Source organism: Ovis canadensis, chromosome 3, assembly GCF_042477335.2.
Source record: "Ovis canadensis isolate MfBH-ARS-UI-01 breed Bighorn chromosome 3, ARS-UI_OviCan_v2, whole genome shotgun sequence".
NCBI lineage: Eukaryota > Metazoa > Chordata > Mammalia > Artiodactyla > Bovidae > Ovis > Ovis canadensis.
Window position 1 is genome coordinate 56,730,452 of NC_091247.1, and position 25,187 is coordinate 56,755,638.

At 42.1% G+C, this 25,187-nt stretch overlaps 1 protein-coding gene across 1 annotated transcript in view; it reads left to right on the forward strand.

The window, feature by feature from the left end:
• The window catches only part of DNAH6 (dynein axonemal heavy chain 6), a 286,898-nt gene that overhangs the window by 254,829 nt on the left and 6,882 nt on the right, over window positions 1–25,187 (forward strand). Inside the window, exons 69-75 of the mRNA XM_069583083.1 lie at window positions 5,000–5,119; window positions 6,145–6,266; window positions 13,943–14,072; window positions 17,631–17,758; window positions 22,289–22,474; window positions 23,024–23,096; window positions 24,056–24,207. Of these exons, the coding sequence (XP_069439184.1) occupies window positions 5,000–5,119; window positions 6,145–6,266; window positions 13,943–14,072; window positions 17,631–17,758; window positions 22,289–22,474; window positions 23,024–23,096; window positions 24,056–24,207 (911 nt within the window). The remainder of the gene's footprint in view (window positions 1–4,999; window positions 5,120–6,144; window positions 6,267–13,942; window positions 14,073–17,630; window positions 17,759–22,288; window positions 22,475–23,023; window positions 23,097–24,055; window positions 24,208–25,187) is intronic.

A 25,187-nucleotide genomic window follows, 5' to 3' on the forward strand; every position in this document is an offset into this window, starting at 1 on the left:
GGGGTTCATGTTTGGGAACGCATGTACACCCATGGTGGATTCATGTCAATGTATGGCAAAACCAATACAGTATTGTAAAGTAAAATAAAGTAAAAATAAATTTTTTTAAAAAAAAGACAAAAATACACATGCTCATTCAAGAAGAAACATGTTGTAAGAATAAATTGTATATATCCCTCAAAAAAAAAAAAAAGCAAACTTGAAAAAAAAAATAAAAAAATAAAAGCTGGTTCTTTGAGAAGATAAATAAAATAAACAAACCATTTGCCAGACTCATCAAGAAAAAAAGGGAGAAAAATCAAATCAATAAAATTAGAAATGAAAATGGAGAAATCACAACAGACAACACAGAAATACAAAGGATCATAAGAGACTACTATCAGCAACTATATGCCAATAAAATGCACAACATGGAAGAAATGGACAAGTTCTTAGAAAAGTACAACTTTCTGAAACTGAACCAGGAAAAAATAGAAAATCTTAACACACCCATCACAAGCATGGAAATCAAAACCGTAATCAAAAATCTTCCAGCAAACAAAAGCCCAGGACTAGATGGCTTCACAGCTGAATTCTACCAAAAATTTAGAGAAGAGCTAACACTTGTCCTACTCAAATGCTTCCATAAAATTGCAGAGGAAGGTAAACTTCCAAACTCATTCTATAAGGCCACCATCACCCTAATACCAAAACCAGACAAAGATGCCACAAAAAAGAAAACTACAGGCCAATATCACTGATGAACATAGATGCAAAAATCCTTAACAAAATTCTAGCAAACAGAATCCAACAATATATTTAAAAGATCATACATCATGGCCAAGTGGACTTTATCCCAGGGATGCAGGATTCTTCAACATTTGTAAATCAATCAATGTGATACACCACATTAACAAATTGAAAGATAAAACCATATGATTATCTCAATAGATGCAGAGAAAGCCTTTGGCAAAATTCAACATCCCTTTATGATTAAAAAAAAAAAACCCTCCAGAAACCAGGCATAGAAAGAACATATCTCAACATAATAAAAGCCATATATGATTCAGTTCAGTTCAGTTCAGTTCAGTCATTCAGTCATGTCATATATGATAAACCCACAACAAACGTTATCCTCAATGGTGAAAATATTGAAAGCATTTCCCCTAAAGTCAGGAACAAGACAAGGGTCCCCACTCTCACCACTACTATTCAACATAGTTTTGGAAGTTTTAGCCACAGCAATCAGAGAAGAAAAAGAAATAAAAGAAATCCAGATTGGAAAAGAAGAAGTAAAACTCTCACTGTTTGCAGATGACATGATCCTCTGTATAGAAAACCCTAAAGACTCCATGACAAAATTACTAGAGCTAATCAATGAATATAGTAAAGTCACAGGATATAAAATTAACACACAGAAATTCCTTGCATTCCTATACACTAGCAATGAGAGAACAGAAAGAGAAATTAAGGAAACAATTCCATTTACCATTGCAATAAAAAGAACAAAATACTTAGAAATAAATCTACCTGAAGAAACAAAAGAGCTATATATATAAAACTATAAAACACTAATGAAAGAAATCAAAGATGATACAACTAGATGGATAAATATACCATGTTCATGGATTGGAAGAATCAATATAGTGAAAATGAATATACTACCCAAAGCAATCTATAGATTCGATGCAATCCCTATCAAGTAACCAATGGTATTTTTCAGAGAACTAGAATAAATAATTTCACAATTTGTATGGAAATACAAAAAACCTTGAATAGCCAAAGCAATCTGGAGAAAGAAGAATGGACCTGAAGGAATCAACCTGCCTGACTTCAGGCTCTACTACAAAGCCACAGTCATCAAGATAGTATGGTACTGGCACAAAGACAGAAATATAGATCAATGGAACAAAATAGAAAGCCTAGAGATAAATCCACGCACCTATAGACACCTTATCTTTGACAACGGAAGCAAGAATATACAATGGAGAAAAGACAATCTCTTTAACAAGTGGGGATGGGAAAACCAGACAACCACTCGTAAAAGAATGAAACTAAAACACATTCTTAACACCATACACAAAAACAAACTCAAAACGGATTAAAGATCTAAATGTAAGACCAGAAACCATAAAACTTCTAGAGGAAAACATAGGCAAAACACTCTCTGACGTAAATCACAGCAGGATCCTCTATGACCCACCTCCCAGAGTAATGGAAATAAAAAGCAAAAATAAATAAATGGGACCTAATTAAATTTAAAAACTTTTGCACAATGAAGGAAACTATAAGCAAGGTGAAAAGACAGCCTTTAGAATGGGAGAAAATAATAGCAAATGAAGTAACTGACAAAGAATTAATCTCAAAAATATACAAGCAGCTCATGCAGCTCAATTCCAGAAAAATAAATGACTCAATCAAAAAATGGACCAAAGAACTAAGCAGACATTTCTCCAAAGAAGACATACGGATGGCTAACAAACACATGAAAAGATGCTCAATATCACTCATTATCAGAGAAATGCAAATCAAAACCACAATGAGATACCATCTCACACTGGTCAGAATGGCTGCTATTAAAAAGTCTACAAACAATAAATGCTGGAGAGGGTGTGGAGAAAAGGGAACCCTCTTACACTGTTGGTTGGAATGCAAACTAGTACAGCCACTATGGAGAACAGTGTGGAGATTCCTTAAAAAATTGCAAATAGAACTGTCATACAACCCAGCAATCCCAATACTGGGCACACACACTGAGGAAACCAGAATTGAAAGAGACACATGTACCCCAGTGTTCATCGCAGCACTGTTTATAATAGCCAGGAAATGGAAGCAACCTAGATGTCCATCGTCAGACAAATGGATAAGAAAGCTGTGGTACATATACACAATGGAATATTACTCATCTATTAAAAAGAATGCATTTGAATGAGTTCTAATGAGGTGGATGAAACTGGAGCCTATTCTACAGAGTGAAGTAAGTCAGAAAGAAAAACACCAATATAGTATATTAACGCATATATATGGAATTTAGAAAAATGATAACAATGACCCTAAATGTGAGATAGCAAAAGAGACACAGATGTAAAGAACAGACTTTTGGACTCTGGGAGAAGGCAAGAGGGGGATGATTTGAGAGAATGGCATTGAAACATGTGTATTATCATATGTTAAATAGATCGCCAGTCCAGGCTCAAAGCATGAGACAGGGTGCTCAGGGCTGGGGAGGGAGATGGGAGGAGGGTTCAGGATGGGGAACACATGTACACCCATGGCTGATTCATGTGAATGTATGACAGAAACCACTACAATATTGTAAAGTAATTAGCCTCCAATTAAAATAAATAAATTAAAAAAAAAAAAAAGACGGACCAGAGGTGCTTCAACAGGAGACGAAAGATAGATGCCAGTTAGCACATTACTATCCTGGAAAAAATAAACTACAAAGATCCAAGCACAAATAACTTTCTCTCAACCAACCATCTCAGCTTGAAAGAGAATGAAAAAAAAATCTTGACCTAATAAGAGATGGAGATGAGCAGATGAACATTTAAAAGATTCAGAAGTTGACAACATCACTATCATAGGTAAAATTCTTCTTGGAGCACTACAGAGGTGAATAAGAAATTGTAGCAATGGGTCTGGAATTTTTCCAAGGAATTATATCAGCAGTGCGCTTCCCTGGTGTCTCAGGTGTAAAGAATCCACCCTCAGTGCAGAAGATGCAGGGTCAATCCCTGGGTAGGGAAGATCCCCTGGAGAAGGAAATGGCAACTCACTCCAGTATTCTTGCCTGAGAAATTCATGAACAGAGGCGCCTGGCAGGCTACAGTCCATGAGGTCACAAGAGTCAGACATGACTTAGCAACTAAACCACCACATCAGTAATACAATCATTACAGCACAGAATAACTCATTCCTATTTGTAATGTCAGGGTGACAATGGAGCATAACTTCTCTGTGGAAAGAGAGATGGGATACCAATAAATTTAAATTCCCCATAATATAATTTCTGTGAGGTAAATTGTCTCTTTCATCTTAGATCTATCCTTTCCTCCTTGTACATTAATAATGTATAAGGTATGTATAGATTTTGAATGCCTTGTAAATATTTTGGTTCTATTTAGCTTACTGGCCCCCAAAAAAGCAGTCTTTGATGCAAAGTAGGTATGTTTTACAATACTACAGTCAATGATGGGATAAGGCCCAAAGTCAACACTTCAATATTTTTTAAACAAAGGAAAAAAAAAAAAAGGAAGAAAGAAGAAATATGTAAACAGAGCTCAGTAGCTTTAGTTTCAATTATTTGGGAAAGGCAAAATAATTGGGGGAAAGTACATATCCCTCCTTGGGCTTCTCTGGTGGCTCAGTGGTAAAGAATCCACCTGCCAATGCAGGAGTGGAGAAGGCAGTGGCACCCCACTCCAGTACTCTTGCCTGGAAAATCCCATGGCTGGAGGAGCCTGGTAGGCTGCAGTCCATGGGGTCGCTCACGGCTGAGCAACTTCATTTTCACTTTTCACTTGCATGCATTGGAGAAGGAAATGGCAACCCACTCCAGTGTTCTTGCCTGGAGAATGCCAGGGACAGCGGAGCCTGGTGGGCTGCCATCTATGGGGTTGCACAGAGTCAGACACGACTGAAGCGACTTAGCAGCAGCAGCAGCAGCCAATGCAGGAGACAAAGGTTCCATCCCTGGGTCAGGAAGATCCCTTGGAGGAGAAAATGGCAACCCACTATAGTATTTTCTTGCCTGGGAAACCTCATGAACAGAGGAGCCTGGCAGGCTACAGTTCAGGTGGGGGTCACAAAAGAGTTGGATACAACTTATCAACTAAACAACAACAACATATACTAGTCTTCTTTCTGCTTTTTAAAAATTGACTTTTATTATCTTTAGGGATAGGTTAGTGGAAAGACACTCAATGAGCCAAATGTGTAAATAAATAAACCTATTAGAATGTGGGTGTGCATATCAGTTAAAGACAAACAACGTTTTTAAATGCAAACTCCTTTTCAGGTGAAATTACCTATGGTGGAAGAGTTACGGATACCTGGGATCAAAGATGCCTTCGTACTGTTTTGAAAAGATTTTTTTCTCCTGAAACATTACAAGATGGTTATAAATATTCTGAATCAGGTGAGTGACTTTTCAATACTATGGAAAAAGACCTTTTCCAAGAAGTCATTAACAGCATCCTCAGTTTTCCATCCAGGAACTGTCTGTGTCCAGTTCTCACCACCCAGACCCCCATACTCACCATGCCCATGCTTTGTTCCTTTTTCAGTTGCTAAGTTGTGTCTGACTCTTTGCAACCCCAGGGACTGCAGCATGCCAGGCTTCCTTGTCCTTCACTATCTAAAACTCATGACCGTTGAATCAGTGATGCCATCCAACCATCTCTTTCTCTGTTGCCCCCTTCTCCTCATGCCCTCCATCTTTTCCAGCATTGGAGTCTTTTCCAATGAGTTGGCTCTCTGCATCAGGTGGCCAAAGTATTGTAGCTTCAGCATCAGTCCTTCCAATGAATATTTAGAGTTGATTTCTTTTAGGATTGACTGGTTTGAGCTCATCGCTGTGCAAGGGACTCTCAAAAGTCTTCTCCAGCACCATAGTTCAAAAGCACCAATTCTTCAGTCCAATTCTCCGGTCCAATTCTCATGTCCATACGTGACTATTGGAAAAACCATATCTTTGACTATACGGACCTTTGTTGGCAAAGTGATGTTTCTGCTTTTTAATATGCTGTCCAGGATTGTCATAGCTTCAGCTTTGTAAGAGTACAAAGATACCTATTGTGTGATAACCATTTTTAACTATTTCTGGTCTAAAGTAGACTGTATTCTGTCTAAATGTGTTTTCAAAGTTCTGTCACTTAAGAGCACACCTTTCAGCAGCACATCACTGAATTCTTAGAATCTTGGAATGTTCTGCAGGTGACACCTTAAAAGGTTAGGACACTGATAGATGCTAAAGGCCTCTAGAAAATGTGAAGGAATTTGACACAGCAATGAAAGCTAGGGGGCTTGCAAAAAACCATCCCTGTTTCTTCATGATGCAGCTGATGATAGCCACCATCTGAACAGACAGAGAAGCGCAAAACTTGGCGGTACTCAAAGGTCATCTATTTAAGACATATTTGCCTTCTGTGTTTTCAATAACAGGTATCTATTTTGCTCCCTTGGCTGACAGCCTGCAAGAGTTTAAAGACTACATTGAAAACCTGCCTTTGATAGATGACCCAGAAATATTTGGAATGCATGAAAATGCCAACCTAGTTTACCAGGTATGTGGCCTTTCAACTTAAATGCATATTCATATTGTGTATATAAACCTGAAACATTCATAATCATCTCACTGGTTGTATAAATTATAATCTTCTTAAATAAATAAAATAAATGTTTCACCTCAGCTTCAGCATTTGGTTCCAATTTAGCACCCTGTTGTCTCTGGATCTTTCATGGAATCCTAAGATAGTTAGGTATCTTCTCGTCACTGACCACCTCCTCACCTTTCAGCCTCTGCCTGGTCCATAATTTACCTGCTAGTCTTCCATAATATGGGGATTTGGATGGTAATCCAGACAGTCCTTTCTCTTTTGCTCCTCTCCTGCCATTCTGGGGATATTTATATCATATTATACAAGGATTTATGGATCCACAGATGAATAGGTTATAAAAGTGCAATAGCAAATATCCAAGGCAGATAAATCAAACACTGCTCTTCAAAAGCACGGATCATTGATTTTGCTATTTGCAACAGCAGGTTGGACTTGAAGGGCATTATGCTAAGTGAAATAAGTCAGACAGAGAGAGAGAAATATTGTGTGATATCACTTATATGTGGAATCCAAAAAATAAGACAAACTTGTGAAGATAACAAGAAAGAAGCAGACTCACAGATACAGAGAACAGACTATTGGTTACCAGTGAGGAAAGGAAAGAGTGGGGGGCAAAACAGGGGTAAGAGATTAGGAAGTATAGACTATCATGTATAAAATTAGAAAGCTATAAGGGCATATTATACAACACAAGTAGGAAATATTTTATGATAACTATAAATGGTGTATAACCGTTAAAAATTGTGAATCACTCTGCTGCACACCTGTAACATATAATATTGTACATCAACTATATCTCAATTTTTTTAACTCAACAATTTTTAAAAATTTATTGAAGTGTAGTTGACTTACAATGTTAATTTCTTCTGTATAGCAGTGACTCAGTTATACATATATATATTATTTTTCATATTCTTTTCCATTATGGTTTGTCACATGATATAGAATATAGTTTCCTGGATATTATATCTTAATTTTTAAAAAATAATTTTAAAATTTTTAAATGAAAGCACAGTTCGTCAAGGTCATAGGACCAGATCACTAAAATCATGGCATCTGGTCCCATCACTTCATGGCAAATAGAAGACAACAAAGTGGAAGCAGTGACAGATTTTATTTTCTTGGACTCCAAAATCACTGCAGACAGTGAATACAGCCATGAAATTAAAAGACACTTGCTCCTTGGAAGAAAAGCTATGACAAACCTAGACAGCATAATAAAAAGTAGAGACATAGAGACATCACTTTGCCAACAAAGATCAGTATATTCAAAGCTATAGTTTTCCAGTAGTCATGTATGGATGTGAGAGCTGGACCATAACGAAGGTTGAGAATTCATCCTTTTGAACTGTGGTGCTGGAGAAGACTCTTGAGAGTCCTTTGGACTGCAAGGAGATCAAGTAAGTCAATCTCAAAGGAAATCAGTCCTGGATATTCACTGAAAGGACTAATTCTGAGGCTCCAATACTTTGGCCACCTGATGAGAAGAGGTGATTCACTGGAAAAGACCCTGATTCTAGGAAAGATTGAAGGGAAAAGGATAAGGGGGCAGCAGAGGATGAGATGGTTATATAGTGTCATCAATTCAATGGACACGAATTTGAGCAAACTCTGGGAAACAGTGGAGGACAGAGGAGCCTGGCATGCTATAGGCCATGGGGTTGCAGAATTGGACATGACTTAGCATGTGGTCCACTGGAGAGGGAATGGCAAGCCACTTCAGTATTCTTGCCTTGAGAACCCCATGAACAGTATGAAAAGGCAAAATGATAGGATACCAAAAGAGGAACTCCCCAGGTCGTTAGGTGCCCAATATGCTACTGGAGATCAGTGGAGAAATAACTCCAGAAAGAATGAAGGGATGGAGCCAAAGCAAAAACAACAGCCAGTTGACTGGTGATAGAAGCAAGATCCGATGCTGTAAAGAGCAATATTGCATAGGAACCTGGAATGTCAGGTCCATGAATCAAGGCAAATTGGAAGTGGTCAAACAAGAGATGGCAAGGGTGAACGTCAACATTCTAGGAATCAGCGAACTAAAATGGACTGAAATGGGTGAATTTAACTCAGATGACCATTATATCTACTACTGCGGGCAGGAATCCCTCAGAATAAATGGAGTAGCCATCATGATCAACAAAAGAGTCCGAAATGCAGTACTTGGATGCAATCTCAAAAATGACAGAATGATCTCTGTTCATCTCCAAGGCAAACCATTCAATATCACAGTTATCCAAGTCTATGCCCCAACTAGTAACGCTGAAGAAGCTGAAGTTGAACGGTTCTATGAAGACCTACAAGACCTTTTAGAACTAACACCCTAAAAAGATGTCCTTTTCATTATAGGGGACTGGAATGCAAAAGTAGGAAGTCAAGAAACACCTGGAATAACAGGCAAATTTGGCCTTGGAATACAGAATGAAGCAGGGCAGAGGCTAATTGAGTTTTGCCAAGAAAATGCATTGGTCATAGCAAACACCCTCTTCCAACAACACAAGAGAAGACTCTACACATGGACATCACCAGATGGTCAACACCGAAATCAGATTGATTATATTCTTTGCAGTCAAAGATGGAGAAGCTCTATACAGTCAACAAAAACAAGACCAGGAGCTGACTGTGGCTCAGATCATGAACTCCTTATTACCAAATTCAGACTCAAATTGAAGAAAGTAGGGAAAGCCGCTAGACCATTCAGGTATGACCTAAATCAAATCCCTTATGATTATACAGTGGAAGTGAAAAATAGATTTAAGGGCCTAGATCTGATAGATAGAGCGCCTGATGAAGTATGGAATGAGGTTTGTGACATTGCATAGGAGACAGGGATCAAGACCATCCCCATGGAAAAGAAATGCAAAAAAGCAAAATGGCTGTCTGGGGAGGCCTTACAAATAGCTGTGACAAGAAGAGAAGCGAAAAGCAAAGGAGAAAAGGAAAGATATAAGCATCTGAATGCAGAGTTCCAAAGAATAGCAAGAAGAGATAAGAAAGCCTTCTTCAGCGATCAATGCAAAGAAATAGAGGAAAACAACAGAATGGGGAAGACTAGAGATCTCTTCAAGAAAATTAGAGATACCAAGGGAACATTTCATGCAAAGATGGGCTCAATAAAGGACAGAAATGGTATGGACCTAACAGAAGCAGAAGATATTAAGAAGAGGTGGCAAGAATACACAGAAGAACTGTACAAAAAAGATCTTCATGACCCAGATAATCATGATGATGTGACCACTAATCTAGAGCCAGACATCTTGGAACATGAAGTCAAGTGGGCCTTAGAAAGCATCACTATGAACAAAGCTAGAGGAGGTGATGGAATTCCAGTTGAGCTATTTCAAATCCTGAAAGCTGATGCTGTGAAAATGCTGCACTCAATATGCCAGCAAATTTGGAAAACTCAGCAGTGGCCACAGGACTGGAAAAGGTCAGTTTTCATTCCAGTTCCAAAGAAAGGCAATGCAAAAGAATGCTCAAACTACCGCACAGTTGCACTCATCTCACATGCTAGTAAAGTAATGCTCAAAATTCTCCAAGCCAGGCTTCAGCAATACGTGAACCGTGAACTCTCTGATGTTCAAGCTGGTTTTAGAAAAGGCAGAGGAACCAGAGATCAAATTGCCAACATCCACTTGATCATGGAAAAAGCAAGAGAGTTCCAGAAGAACATCTATTTCTGCTTTATTGACTATGCCAAAGCCTGTGACTCTGTGGACCACAATAAACTGTGGAAAATTCTGAAAGAGATGGGAATACCAGACCACCTAACCTGCCTCTTGAGAAACCTGTATGCAGGTCAGGAAGCAGCAGTTAGAACTGGACATGGAACAACAGACTGGTTCCAAATAGGAAAAGGAGTATGTCAAGGCTATATATTGTCACCCTGCTTATTTAACTTCTATGCAGAGTACATCATGAGAAATCCTGGACTGGAAGAAACACAAGCTGGAATCAAGATTGCTAGGAGAAATATCAGTAACCTCAGATATGCAGATGACACCACCCTTATGGCAGAAAGTGAAGAAGAGCTAAAAAGCCTCTTGATGAAAGTGAAAGAGGAGAGCGAAAAAGTTGGCTTAAAGCTCAACATTCAGAAAACGAAGATCATGGCATCTGGTCCCATCACTTCATGGGAAAGAAATGGGGAAATAGTAGAAACAGTGTCAGACTTTATTTTGGGGGGCTCCAAAATCACTGCAGATGGTGACTACAGCCATGAAATTAAAAGACGCTTACTCCTTGGAAGAAAAGTTATGACCAACCAAGATAGTATATTCAAAAGCAGAGACATTACTTTGCCGACTAAGGTCTGTCTAGTCAAGGCTATGGTTTTTCCAGTGGTCATGTATGGATGTGAGAGTTGGACTGTGAAGAAGGCTGAGTGCTGCAGAATTGATGCTTTTGAACTGTGGTGTTGGAGAAGACTCTTGAGAGTCCCTTGGACTGCAAGGAGATCCAACCAGTCCATTCTGAAGGAGATCAACCCTGGGATTTCTTTGGAAGGACTGATGCTAAAGCTGAAGCTCCAGTACTTTGGCTCCCTCATGCAAAGGGTTGACTCATTGGAAAAGACTCTGATGCTGGGAGGGATTGGGGGCAGGAGGAGAAGGGGATGGCCGAGGATGAGATGGCTGGATGGCATCACTGACTTGATGGACGTGAGTCTGAGTGAACTCTGGGAGATGGTGATGGACAGGGAGGCCTGGCGTGCTGCGATTCATGGGGTCGCAAAGAGTCGGACACGACTGAGAGACTGAACTGAACTGAACTAGCAACAGAATAACAACAACCTGACCACAGCATTATGTCCCAAGAGCAAAATGGATAATTTTACTCCTCCAAGACCCTCTGATGCCATGCCATTACTTAAGGGTAGTCCAAGCTCCTCAGCATGACACTCAAGACTCCCCCATGACTGGTCCCTTCCATATCCTTCCAGTTTTATTATCTATCATGTTCTGGAATCGTTAGGTGAATCAAAGCCATGAAAAGAGGTATGTCCCTGGGGCCCTGGAATACTCTAAATGTTGGAGACCACATTGGCCTCATGAAGCTGAAGGGAATCACCTTTCTTTGCAATTTAAATTTTGTCTCTACAAATAAGAGACAAATTAGAGGGTAAAATCAGCCTGGATATCAAGGAACATGTACAAAACAACTGTGGAACTTCTCAATGGTCCAAAACCTATGTCATGCTCTCTGCCCTAAAAATTGGTTTGCTATTCAGTGAAGGGCTTCCCTGGTGGCTCAGATGGTAAAAGAATCTGCCTGCAATGCGGGAGACCTGGATTTGATTCCTGGGTTGGGACGATCCCCTGGAGGAGAGCATGGCAACCCACTCCAGTACTCTTGCCTAGAGAATCCCCATGGACAGAGGAGCCTGGGCTAGAGTCCATGGGTCGCAAAGAGCTGGGCACGACTGAACAACTAACCACAGCACATTCGGTCAAGAATTGGAATGTCTCATTTTTCCTGATTCTACTTTCAGGAGGAAAAAGAGGTGGCCAAACCTAGTTAATATTCAGTCATCTGACTGTTTGCTCTAGAGTGGGTAGATGTGGAGGTGAGAGAAGAGAGAGAAGAGTGTGGAAATGATAGACTGCTGCATTCAATGAGAAGTTAGGACTTTGGGGAGGAGCAGCATTCTTGGCAATGTGTACCTGTGAATGTAGTTTTTTGTGTTTTCCATCAGTTCTGAATGACTAAGAATGAGGCAGTAGGCATGTGGTGAGGTCCCAGGTATATTTTTCTGTCCAGCCTCCTTTCCTTCATTTTTCTGGCACAGTACACACCTGACTCCTACCTCTTTCCTTTGGGACAACTTCCACTTCCTCAGTCTATTAGATTCTGGCAAAACCTCCAGCCACTCTTTGCCTTCACAGAGGTGGGCATGTGACCCAGGCATCACAGCATCACCCAGCTACTGGACCTTGTCCAAGAAGCAGGCCCATGGCCCATGCTAGGAGAATGAGAGTCCTTTCCTGAGACATGATATATAGATGCTGTACTGGGAGAGGGCTGTCTTTCCTCTGGAATGACTGCCTAAGATGCTGCATATCTGCAGCATTTTGTGCCCTTATCCCTGATGCCCTGACCCCTTCTCCCTACCACATGAAGAAGGTCATCTTCCACAGGAAAGAATGAGAGAAACAACCAGACATGAACAGGAGAGAGAATGCTAGCTCCATCCATGCCTGAAACCCACATGACTTGAGTTCTCTTCTTCCCAGCTATATATGTCAACATATCCCTTCTTTTTGCTTTAGTTGATTTAGGTTAGATAATTAGGTCTCATCAATAGAGTCTTAATTCAAAAAATATCAATGATTCCTTCCTCAGCTCAGCAAACTACACTTACAAAGGTGCATACTAGAGACCAGTATAGAAAGCTGGGCCTGGCTGTTCTAAATGTTTCAAGACTTTTGACTAACCAAGAAGTCAAGAACTAAAACAGTGTATGTGCTCAGTCATGTCCGACACTTTGTGGCCCCATGGACTGTAGCCCACCAGGCTTCTCTGTCCATGGAATTCTCCAGGCAAGAGTACTAGAATGGTTTGCTATTTCCTCCTCCAGGGGATCTTCCCAACCTAGGAATCAAACCCACATCTCTTGCATTTTCTGCACTGGCAGGTGGATTCTTTACCACTAGCAACACCTGGGAAGCACAAACTAAAACACAAAAGTCATTATTAAATGGTTGGCACTGAGCAAGGAAATCAAACTATTTAACTATAGCATTAAGTAAATAACATTACAGTTGTTTAGGACCGAATGAACATGTCGAAAGTAATGTTTGAAAGAAGATCTGTCATGTAAAATATAATTTTTACAAGCAAGATCTGTAACTCTAGGTTCTGAATTCTTTTCTTGGGTAAGTGAATGATGAGTGTTATGACCAGTATAAAGAAAACCTCTAAGAGATTCCAACAAATATTCATGAGAAGTTACCATGTTTCTGAATAAAGGAAAAATCTAGAAAAATTAACAATATTTAACTGATCTTAGAATAGGAATTTCTAAGCATAAAATCAAAGGAAAAATAAATCACATTAGAAAGAGCCAGTGGGGACTTCCCTGGTAGTCAGATGGCTAATTCAGGGGTGGGCCAGGTAAACTAAAGTTGTAAATATTTCTTAAAAGCAAAATCATGAATAATTTTTCTTTTTACTTTTCTGTGTTTTCTAAATTTTTAATAATGTTCTATAATACTTTTCTAATTGAGGTAACATTATTTAAATAAAAGTATGTTCTAACACTGACTTCTCATTATTTCTTTCTCATTTTCATAACTGCCTTTTAAAGAATTAGCCAAAAATTGTTTAACCATTTTTTATTGTGGTAAAACATATAACATAAAATTTATCATTTTAACCATTTTTAAAAATATGATTAAATGACAGTTTCATTAAAGTGTTATTCAACCAGAAATGTTTTAAACATAACACCACGGATGAAATACTATGCATTTCCAATGAGCATATTTTACCAACTCTATCTTCAACATATAAAATGTCCTTGGTTTTGGCAACAGCTATTATTTCTGTAATAAACTGTATGTGCTGCAAAATTATTTTTTGGAGAATTTGGGTCCTCACTGTTCTGTTTCTCCTCGCCATTATAGTACAAAGAGACCAACACTTTGATCAACACTATACTTGAGGTTCAACCAAGGTCCTCTTCTGGTGGAGAGGGAAAGAGCAATGATGAAATTGTCCAAGAGCTTGTTGCTTCTGTCCGGACTAGAGTTCCAGGTAGTAAATAATTGTTGGCTTATGTGGGTAATGGGACTTTTAGGAATAAACTCAGAAAGCTGAGTGATACGCAGGTGTCCAAATCTGCTTATCATGTAGAACTTTTTCTTTATGTAGAGGGAGAGCTCTTTCAATGTAGAGGCCTCTATTTATAGATTAGAAGCCTGCAGCCCCTGAAGCCTGCAGCCCCTGACATCTCAACTGCCAGAAGCATGAAGAGAAAGTTGGTTTCTAGCCCAATATAACTTTAAACAGACTTTCTTCTGAGCTTCATAATGTCTCTAGAGCTGTACTGTCCAAGACAGTAGCCACAGTAGCCACTTAAACTTTAAAATTCATTTCCTCAGTTGCACTAGTCACATTTTAAGTGCTGCCATATTGGACAATGCAGATGGAGAACATTTCCATCATCATAAAATATTCTATTGGACAGCCCTGCTCTAGAATCCATTTCACTTTTTTTCTCCAACAAGAGAAGTGTGTGCATATATGCTAAGTCATTTCAGTTATGTCCGTCTCTTTGCGACCCTGTGGACTGTAGCCCGCCAGGCTCCTCTGTCCATAGGATTCTCCAGGCAAGAACACTGGAGTGGTTACCATACCCTTCTCCAGGGGATCTTCCTAACTCAGGGATCAAAGCTGCATCTCTTATGTCTCCTGCATTGGCAGGCAGGCCCTTTACCACTAATGCCACCTGGGAAGTGAGAAGTAGAAAAGAATAATTTATTATTTCATTTCATTTTCTGGTGAGCTAAGGAATCTTCCTGAATGATCACAGAGATCTACTTTCACACATTTCTTAGAGTAACTATAGATTTAGATGTCTTAATCTATTGTTCGTGGTTGGAAATGTCATTATAGGAAAAAGAAAGATGAGGCAGGAAAAAAAATGAGTGACTATAAAAGTAAACTGTGCTTCTGTCTCTGTTCACAGTACTCTGATACTGAGTGTATGGATTACCCCCACACACACACATCAAGCAATTCTCAAACTCTCTGGACACCAACTGGATGTCCTACAACTCAGTTATGACATTAACCAGCCAGAGTTGGCACAAATCCCACAGGTTAAGGGCTCAATCCCATAAGACTGTCTGCACTTTAAATGTCAACTGCAAGTCCTCAGGTTGTGACCTTTATTTCTGACCAACCAGCCATAGATCAAGGATTCCCACAAGCCCCGTCTCGGGTTCAGTAATTTTCTAGACTGGCTCACAGGACTCAGGGAAACAGTTAATTACATTTACCAGATCATTTTAAAGGATATTATTAAGGATAAAGATAAGCAACAAGATAAAGAGATACATAAAACAAGGTCCAGAAGAGTCCCAAGGACAGGAGATTTTGTCCCTGAGGAGTCGGGGTGCACCACCCTCCTGGCACATGGATGTGTTCACCAACCCAGAAACTCTCCAAACCCCTTCAGTTAGGTTTTTATGGAAGCTTCCATACATGGGCATGATTGGTTAAATCATTGGCCTTTAATAAGTAACTAAACAGCAAGCCCCTCCCCTCTCCCAGGAGGTCAGAGAGTAAAGCTAGAGTGTCCAAATCTCTAATCACATGGTTAGTTTGCCTGACAACCAACCCTCATCTTTAGGGTCAGTACTAGACTCACCTCCTTAACATAAACTCAGGTGTGGTTGAAAGGGGCTTGTTATCAATAATAAAAGATGCCCCTTTCACCTTTATTGATCAAGAGCTATTTCAGGAGTTGGGATCAAAAACCAATAATTATATAAAAGATGCTCCTATCACTCTTATCAATGAGGAAATTATAAGGGTTTTAGGCACTCTGGCCAGAAGATGGAGACAAAGACCAAAATGCATATTTCTTATTACATCATAGTAGCACACCCAGGTGGTGCAGCGGTCAAGAATCCCCCTGCCAGTGCAGAAGAGTCAGGTTCAATCCGTGGCTCGGGACGACCCCCTGGAGTAAGAAATGGAAATCCACTCCAGTATTCTTGCATGAAAAACTCAGTTTCAGAGGAGCCTGAGGGGCTACAGTCTGTGGGGTCACAAAGAATTGGCCACAACTGAGCATGCACGCATGCAATCACACTAAGCTTTACCAATATTCTTGAAGTGAAAGTCACTCAGTTATGTCCAACTTTTTGGGACCCCATGGACTGTAACCTCTGTCCATGGAATTCTCCAGGCAAGAATACTGGAGTGGGTAGCCATTCCCTTCTCCAGGGGAACTTATCGACCCTGGGATCAAACCCAGATCTCCCGCATTGCAGGCAGATTCTTTACCATCTGAGCCACCAGCGAATTTCTCCCAATACTCTAAAGGCCCCCCAAAAAAGACCTATGTGACCTCAGATGCCAGTTATGTTCCTCCTAAAACAAAAGAATCTCTTCTTGAGTAGAGCGTTCTATACATATCAAAGCAACTGAATTATTTTAGAAAGCATTTTTTAATAAACACGAGATGGAGAACTGGGTAGAAAAAGGGATGAAGATGGATGGATGGATGGGTAGATGGATGAATAGATGAATGGAGAGTAAAGGTTCTTGTTTCATAGAGTTCCATTGACACCTAGGAGGTGTTTCTCTCCATGCTTCATGAAGTTTGTACTTTTGCTGTGAAATGATAAGCAATGCCACCTGTTGAGACTGAGGGGGCAGGGGTACAGTTGGCTCAACAGGAGAACTGAGATTCAGAGTAGCCCAAGGGGACAGACAGAATTAGAAGAGCAGGGGCCTGTAACCACAGCGCTATGGACCCAAGAGCTTGCACTGACCCACACTGCTGTGTGATTTCTCTACAGCAGCCAAAATGAGTGGTTAGAAGAAACTTAATGTACATAGCTCAGAACCACTCACCTTCTCATGCTTTGCTCAGGTATGTCAGGAGAATGCAGGTCCTTCTTTGTTCAGAGCTTATATGAGCCCCTACTGGGTGGATTATAGAAAAAGAGAAGAGCACAATTTTTCATCCAGTTTGAACCATGGACTCATTTCAGAATCCAGTCAGTCCCTTTGAACAACAGTGAGATAAATGCCAAGTCTCTTCTCTCTCAGGAGGTGTCCTGCCCCCAGCCCTTCCGCTCCTAGATGCCTAGATGCAACCTGGAGGGCTTCTCCAGCGGCTCAGTGGTAAAGAATCTGCTTGCAAAGCAGGAGACACAGAAATGCGGGTTCAATCCCTGGGTCAGGAAGATGCCCTGGAGAAGGAAATGGCAGCCCACTCCAGTAATCGTGCCGAGAAAATCCCATGGACAGAGGAGCCGGGTGGGCTAAAGTTCATGGGGTCACAAAAAGAGTCAGATAAGACCGAGTGACTGGATGCCACATGGGTGTGCAGGGAAGAGTGAGGCTCACACACACAAGGTACAGGAGACAACTTGAGACCCCTGGCACCTCTGGTCTCAGGGATGTCCCTTGTCTACCATGTAACGTTTGCCCTTGAAGTGTGCACAGCCTGACTCCCGTTCAACCTGGGCCCAGGGACAAGAGAAGTTGGCTTTAAGAAAGCTTAAGATAAGTGCAATGTTGTAAGGAAAGGAATCAATGATCATCCATCTGATGAATCTGCCATGTGTATTTCAGAAATTCTGGAGATGGAAAACGCTTCTGAGAGCCTTTTCGTCAAGGATCCTCAAGGACGCCTTAACTCCTTGACCACTGTTCTTGGACAGGAAGTGGACCGGTTTAACAATCTGCTGAGGCTAATACACGTATGAGTGCTCACTGCCATCCTTGCTCTTGGGGATCAAAGTGTTGTGGAGCGTGTATAACAATGTGGTTTCCATTCCCATCGCTTGAACATTTCCATGTAGATGTGCTAACAACCCTTCAAGCCCAACTTGTCTAAACCTTAATTCACCCTCCTCTCACTGGTCTGTGTTCCCTTTCTTTAATAATGGCTTATGACTGCAGGGCATTACAAACCCTTCATTATCCTAACTTGCACCCTTAGAATTTGATTGACGCTTTAGGAATTTGAGCAGGGACCTAAGCGCTCGGTTAAGAGAGATTCAGGTTCAGTGCTTGTTCCCAGGGTCTGCTTGCGTGCTAAGTCGCTTCAGTCCTGTCCTACTCTGTGGGACCCCATGGACTGTAACCTACCAGACTCCTCTGTCCATGAGATTCTCCAGGGAAGAACCCTGGAGTAGGTTGCTCTGACCTCCTCCAGGGGATCTTCCTGATCCAGGGATAGAACCTACATCTCTTATGTCTAACCTGCATTGAGAGGAGGGTTCTCTACCACTAGCACCACCTGTGAAGCCCAATGTCTAGTTAGCATTTAATACCATAGTCTTTGTGAAGACTATGAAAACCAAGTTTCTCTAAACATGGGCCATAAAACACCTGCATTAGGATCCACTATGCTGTGTATTCCAAGTATAAATTCCACTGATTCCACTCCAGACCTACCGAGTGAGGATTCTTGAGTAATTTCTGCAAATGTGAATTTTAAATGAACACCCCCAGACGATGTCATTGCAACTAAAATTTGAGAATAACTATTTAAACTTTTACCTAATACTCAGGAATACTTTCCGAAGGCCCTTGACTTTGTAATGATGGCTACAGGACTTCCTGGTTTCTCTGCGCATGACTTGAATAAAGGAAACAGAGACTGACTATTGAGCAGTAACAGGGGAAGTTTTACTGCCAAGCAGGGAACCAAACACCTGGCACAGGATTAAGGCTCAGTGACAAGACTGGAAAGGGCAGCCACGGTAGATTTTTTTTTTTTTATGTGAATGAACTTTATTTTTATTTTTGGCTGTGTTGTGTCTTTGTTGCTGCTTGTGGGCTTTCTCTAGTTGTAATGCATGGGCTTCTCATCACGACGGCTTCTCATGTAGATCATGGGCTCCACACATGGGCTTCGGTAGTTGTGGCACGTGGGCTCAGTAGTTTCAGTTCCTGGGCTCTAGAGCACAAGCTCAGTAGTTGTGGCTGACAGGTTTAGTGTTCCTGTGGCATGTGGGATCTTCCCAGACCAGGGAGGGAAACCATGTCCTCTGCGTTGGCAGGTAGATTCTTGACCACTGGCCCACCAGGGAAACACTAGGGTAGATCTTTTAAAGACTGACTATTCCCTACTAGGAAATCAAGTCTCCAAATGTTTCCGGTTGTCTGACAATACCCAGGCTCATGGGATGGGGATGAGGGGAAACTAGGCCAGCTGAATAAGCGACATCTCCACCTTGGGTCTACTAGGTAAACAGCAGCACCAGAAGGCCAGCTAGTCAGGTCAGAGCTTATCACCTTTTCAGTTCAGTCACTCAGTCATGTCCGACTTTTTGTGACCCCATGGACTGCAGCACACCAGGCTTCCCTGTCCATCACCAGCTCCCAGAGCCTGCTCAAACCATGTCCATCGAGTCAGTGATGCCATTCAACCATCTCATCCTCTGTCATCCCATTCTCCTCCTGCCTTCAATTTTGCCCAGCATCAAGGTCTTTTCTAATAAGTCAGTTCTTCACATCAGGTGGCCAAAGTATGGGAGCTTCCACATCAGTTCTTCCAATGAATATTCAGGACTGATTTCCTTTATGATTGACTGGTTTGATCTCCTTGCTATCCAAGGGACTCTCAAGAGTCTTCTCCAACACCACAGTTCAAAAGCATCAGTTCTTCGGTGCTCAGCTTTCTTTATAGTCCAACTCTCACACCCATATATGACGACTGGAAAAACCCTAGGTTTGACTAAACAGTCCTTTGTCGGCAAAGTGATGTCTCTGCTTTTTAATGTGCTGTGTAGGTTTGTCATAGTTTTTCTTCCAAGGAGCAAGCATCTTTTAATTTCATGGCTAAAGTCATCATCTGCAGTGATTTTGGAGCCCAAGAAAATAAAGTCTCTCACTATTTCCATTGTGTCCCCATCTATTTGCCATGAAGTGATGTGACCGGATACCATGATCTTAGTTTTTTGAATACTGAGTTTTAAGCCAGTTTTTCACTCTCCTCTTTCACCTTCATCAAGAGGCTCTTTAGTTCCTCTTCACTTTCTGCCATAAGGGTGGTGTCATCTGAGTATCTGAGGTTATTGATATTTCATGCTACAATCTTGATTCTAACTTGTGCTTCATCCAGTCTGGCATTTCACATGATATACTCTTGCATATAAGTTAAGTAAGCAAGGGGACATCACCTTCTACATTGAGTGAATCAGGGTATAGATTAAACTGCTATGATAAAGATTCCCAAATGCAGTGGCCAAAACAGGATTGGAATTCACTTCTCTCTCTGCAAAGAGCCCAGAGGAAGCCCTGCCTAAGGCAGGTAGTTACTCTTGCTTTGTGAGTTTAACCAGGAATCCCACTGGATGGCTGGCTCTTCCAGCCTCAGCGGGTGACTTCCACCTTTGGTACTAAGGGGGCTGTTCCAAGTATTCCCTTTTGCCAGCCACTGAGACAGGGGAAAGAGGGCCGAGGGAGAGCAGTTTCCTCATAAAAATGTCAGACAGAAGTGGCATACATCATTTCTTCTTATATCCCTTTAGCCAAAACTTGATCGCACGGCAGCACTCCAGCTGCAAGTGTTCCTGGGAAATGTAGTCTCTGTGTTGGATCATTCTGTGCCCACTAAAACTAACGTGGTTGTGGTTGTTGTTTAGTCGTTCAGTCATGTCTGACTTTTTTGTGACCCCGTGGACTGTAGCCTGCCAGGCTCCTCTGTCCATGGGATTTCCCAGGCAAGAATACTGGAGTGGGTTGCCATTTCCTTCTCAGGGGATCTTTCCAGCCTAGGGACTGAAGCCACATCTACTTGGCAAGTGATTGTTCAAAGGAAGAAGAAGAGATGGATGCTGCTCATCTCTGGCCTCTTCCACCTCATGCATGGTCACCCACTTAAGGATAGATGAGTCCAAATGTCACTTCCTCATGAAGTTTTCCTGGAATACCTGTCCTTCCCTGCACTACCAGATGACAGGGCCACCTTCTCAGGTGTTTGTGTCCATCACTGTATTTGTGTACAGCATACCACCTTTCTTTCTAATTACTCCTCCATGCGTATAGCTCCCTCAGCAGACTTGAAGACAAAAGGACTGGTATTCATAATACCAAACATAATTCATATCTGTCTGGGGGCTTCCTGGGTGGCTCAGATGGTAGATAATCTGCTTGCAATGCAAGAGACCTGGGTTTGATCCCTGTTTTGGGATGATCCCCTGGAGAAGGGAAAGGCTACCCACTCTAGTATTCTTGCCTGGAGAATCCCACGGACAAGAGGAGCCTGGTGGGCTACGGTCCATGGGTTCTCAAGGAATCGGACATTTTCATCAACATAAATTTGCCCTCTAATATCTTCCTGTACTATTTCCCCTGTGTATGGCAGCACTTTTCACAAAACTGGAACCCACAAGAGCCATATACAAATCTATGTTGTTGTTTAGTCGCTAAGTTATGTCTGACTCTTTTGAGACCCTATGGACTATAGCCTACCAGGCTCCTCTGTCCATGGGCCTTCCCAGGCAAGAATACTGGAGTGGGTTGCTATTTCCTCCTCCAGGAGATCTTGCAGACCAGAGATTAAGCCCACATCTCCTGCACTGGCAGGCAGATTCTTTACTGCTGAGCCACTGGGAAATCCCTATACAAATCTATACACCCTGCCTTTACCTTTAGCCTGGTAACAGATATTGCTTTGTATTTCCCATGGCTGCTGCTGGCCTAGTGTCTCCCAGGACTGCTGCCAGCCTCTGTCTTTTGTTGAGATGAGGGGAGGATAAGGAGTGTACCTTTAAAGAAGTATTTCAGTATAAGGAAGCTCTCTGGTATCAACTGAAAGATTGGTCTCATCTAGGAATCCCCCCTTCCAGCTATAACTGCTGGGGCTGCAGGCACCCTCTGGATAGAGTTCGAGGTACTTCCCATGACCCCAATCCCCTCCGTGGTTCCCAGATCACTAACCGTAAGGCTCATTCTTCCTTCAGCCTGGAGGAGAGCTGGACAGTGGCATTTCTCAAAATGCTTGGGGGACATTTCTCCACCTTCCCTTCTCCATCCACTTCACTGTATCATGCTACTAACTGCCTAAACCATGCCCACTCCAAGGTCTTACACCTCTATGTCACAGGTTGTAAAAAGTGCATGAAGATTGGAAAGTCTGACCCAGCAGAGAGTCTGCAAAGAGTAAGCAAACCACCAAGCAGGCCCTTCAGCCCAAGGCAACACCTGCCACCATGAACAAGGGTCATTCCCACCTGATAACATCAGTGAAGGGCACCAATCCTTTCTTGTTCTTTCAGACCTCTCTAGATACACTCAACAAAGCCATTGCTGGGTTGGTGGTGATGTCTGAAGAAATGGAAAAGGTGTATAACAGTTTCCTCAACAACCAGGTTCCCTCTCTATGGTCCAATACTGCCTACCCATCCCTGAAGCCACTAGGATCTTGGGTCAAAGACCTTATTCTAAGGACTGCATTTGTGGACGTAAGAAACTTTACTTCTTTGGGGTCTGATCAATCTGATGACATGGTTGGCCCTGGGGTCCTTAAGGAAGCCCTTGCTAACTGAAATATTGACAACCATTGAGGGATCATCTGAATCCAAAGAAACAGAAACTTCTGGAATAGCATCACTTTGAAAATCTTGCACTGATTATAGTGTAGTTTGCCCTGTGTCCTTATCCCCACTTTTCATTTTAATTCCAGGCCATCCTTGGGGTTCAGGTCTCATTCATGGGACCCCCACCATGAGGTACAGAACCAATCTGACATGGGTCCAAGTGGCCAGGCATGACCTTGCTGTTATCTCCCTCTTCTAGAACCTCCATAATAACCAGGTTCTGGGTTTATGGTCAGCCTGGTAGGTGAGGAAGGGGGACAGGGCAGGCAGTAAGAATGGGGCCAGTGATAACTCAGGATTGGTTTAGATTCTGCCTCCTAAGAGACCCTCCAAAATATAACTCTGATTTAAATGACAGTTGCTATCTCAGAAAAAAAAAAAAAAGTACATGATAGGATAATGTTTCTCCTTTAGCTGTGGCTCAAAAGAGGACAGCCCAAGTCCTTCTGGATCTCCGGTTTCTTCTTTCCTCAAGGATTTCTAACAGGTATCACTGCTTTCCCTAGAAAAATCCCCATAGGAAAAAATCAATAAGTGTGTGATGAGTTGTGCTGGGTTTCTGGGAACTGGGAAAATGGCATGACTGCTGATGGCCTAAACCAAGGGGAATTGATTATACGGCAGCCCAACAAGGCCCTGCTCTTCCTCGCGTGCAGAAGAAAATGATGGCAGAAATAGCAGGCATTCCCCCAACAACTTAATCCCCGCTGCTCTCAGTTTACAAGTCTAAACGCTGCTTCCCTGAGAACACACACAGCTGCCCCAAGTCCCCATGGGACCAATGCTCAGGACACCACCTGCTCAATTTCTTTGGCTCCAACTCTGAGCACTAAGGCCTCTGGGCTCCTAGATGCTAATTTTGTTTAGTCTGCAAGTCCTGTCCAAATATTTGCGACCAATGGACTCTAGCCCACCAGGCACCTCTGTTCATGGGATTTCCCAGGCAAGAAGTACTGGAATGGGTTGCCATTTCCTTCTCCAGAAATCTTCATGACCCAGAAACTCAACTCGCATCTCTTGCATCTCCTGCATTGGCAGGTGGATTCTTTACCACTGAGTCACCGGGGAAGCCCTAGATGCTAATTAGCCCAGCTCTTAATCTGTCTCATCCGAGTCCCTCATACACAGCCCAGAAACAGCCCATACAGGACAAGCTAAGCAAGATGTTAAAAGTTGGGAAGACTGGGCTCTGAAACGCCCTTGCTGGCTTGTCTCCCCCATTAGCAGAGCAGTGCACTTTAGACTTGGCCCTCCCTCTCTTTCCCACCAGGACCAAAATTCATACATGCTTTGACTCCACCCCTCTCAGTAATTCCAAGTAAGATGTTAACAGCTGGGTCTTCTAGATGGAAAGGAAGCTCTTTAATGCTAGAGTATCCTGGTCCAGGCAAGTGGAAGCTATGTTTGGATAATAGCAACTCAGCTTTCTAGCTTTTGTATTTACAGGAACTCTTCAAAATCACGCTCGGAAATACAATTTGCCTATAGATGAGCTGAGCTTCAAGTACAACATGGTTCCTGTCTATCGGGATCAAGCCACAGTCATAGAAGCTGCCAAGACAGTGCAGTTTGGACAAGAACTGCCCATGGACACAGAGGTACTGTCCCCCTGACCGTTGTTACAGCACAGCAGCTTCTATCTACTGTCATCAGGATCTCAAGCAATCTCCCCTCCTTCACCCCTTCCACTTTCCATTTGCAGGAGTGGGAGAGGGCAGGATGGGTCTACACCTCCAAGCATGCATGCATGATGCATACTAAGTCGCTTCAGTCGTGTCAGACTCCCAAGACAAGCTCCCAATTACCAGCGACTGGATGGCAACCTCCTAAATTAGTCTGATCTGTAGAAATATATTTTACATCAATACTGCTTATTTCTTTAGATACTTACAGTAACTTTCTCATTCATGTGGAGGCAATATTTGTTGTCTAGTCACTAAGCCATGTCCGAATCTGTGCAACCCCATGGACTATAGCCTGCCAGGCTCCTCTGTCCATGGGATTCTCCATGCAAGAATACTGGAGTGGGTTGCCATTCCCTCCTCCAGGGGATATTCCCAACCCAGGGACTGAACCCATATCTCCCACATTGGCAGGCGAATTCGTTACCGCTGAGCCACCAGAGGAGGCAATGTAGCAAGAGGTTGAAAACCAGAGTTTCAGCATCAGGCAGGCCTGGGTAAATTCTGCCTTCCCCTCTCCCCAGCTGTGTGTGCTAGAGCAATGATTAACATGTCTGCACCTCAGTGTTCCCATTTGCAAAATAGGGCTCGTGCCACCAACTTCAGAGTTGTAGTGCATTGTCAATGAAACTGCAGGTGTCACGTGACCACTGTGTAGTGCACTCACGGTATATAACTATTATCAGAAGTTAAACCTTCCTGCCTCATTCACTCAGCTGTCTCCTAGCAGAACTGATACGCTAACTTCACACATCATGCAACTGTAACTACATTACATCACCAGTAGGAATGCACTAAGGAAGCAGCTCAGGCTCTTTGCTTACATGGTTTACTCCCTCTAGAATAGAGATTCTTGAAGTGTGATCCCCAGACCAGCCCCATCAGCATCACCTGGG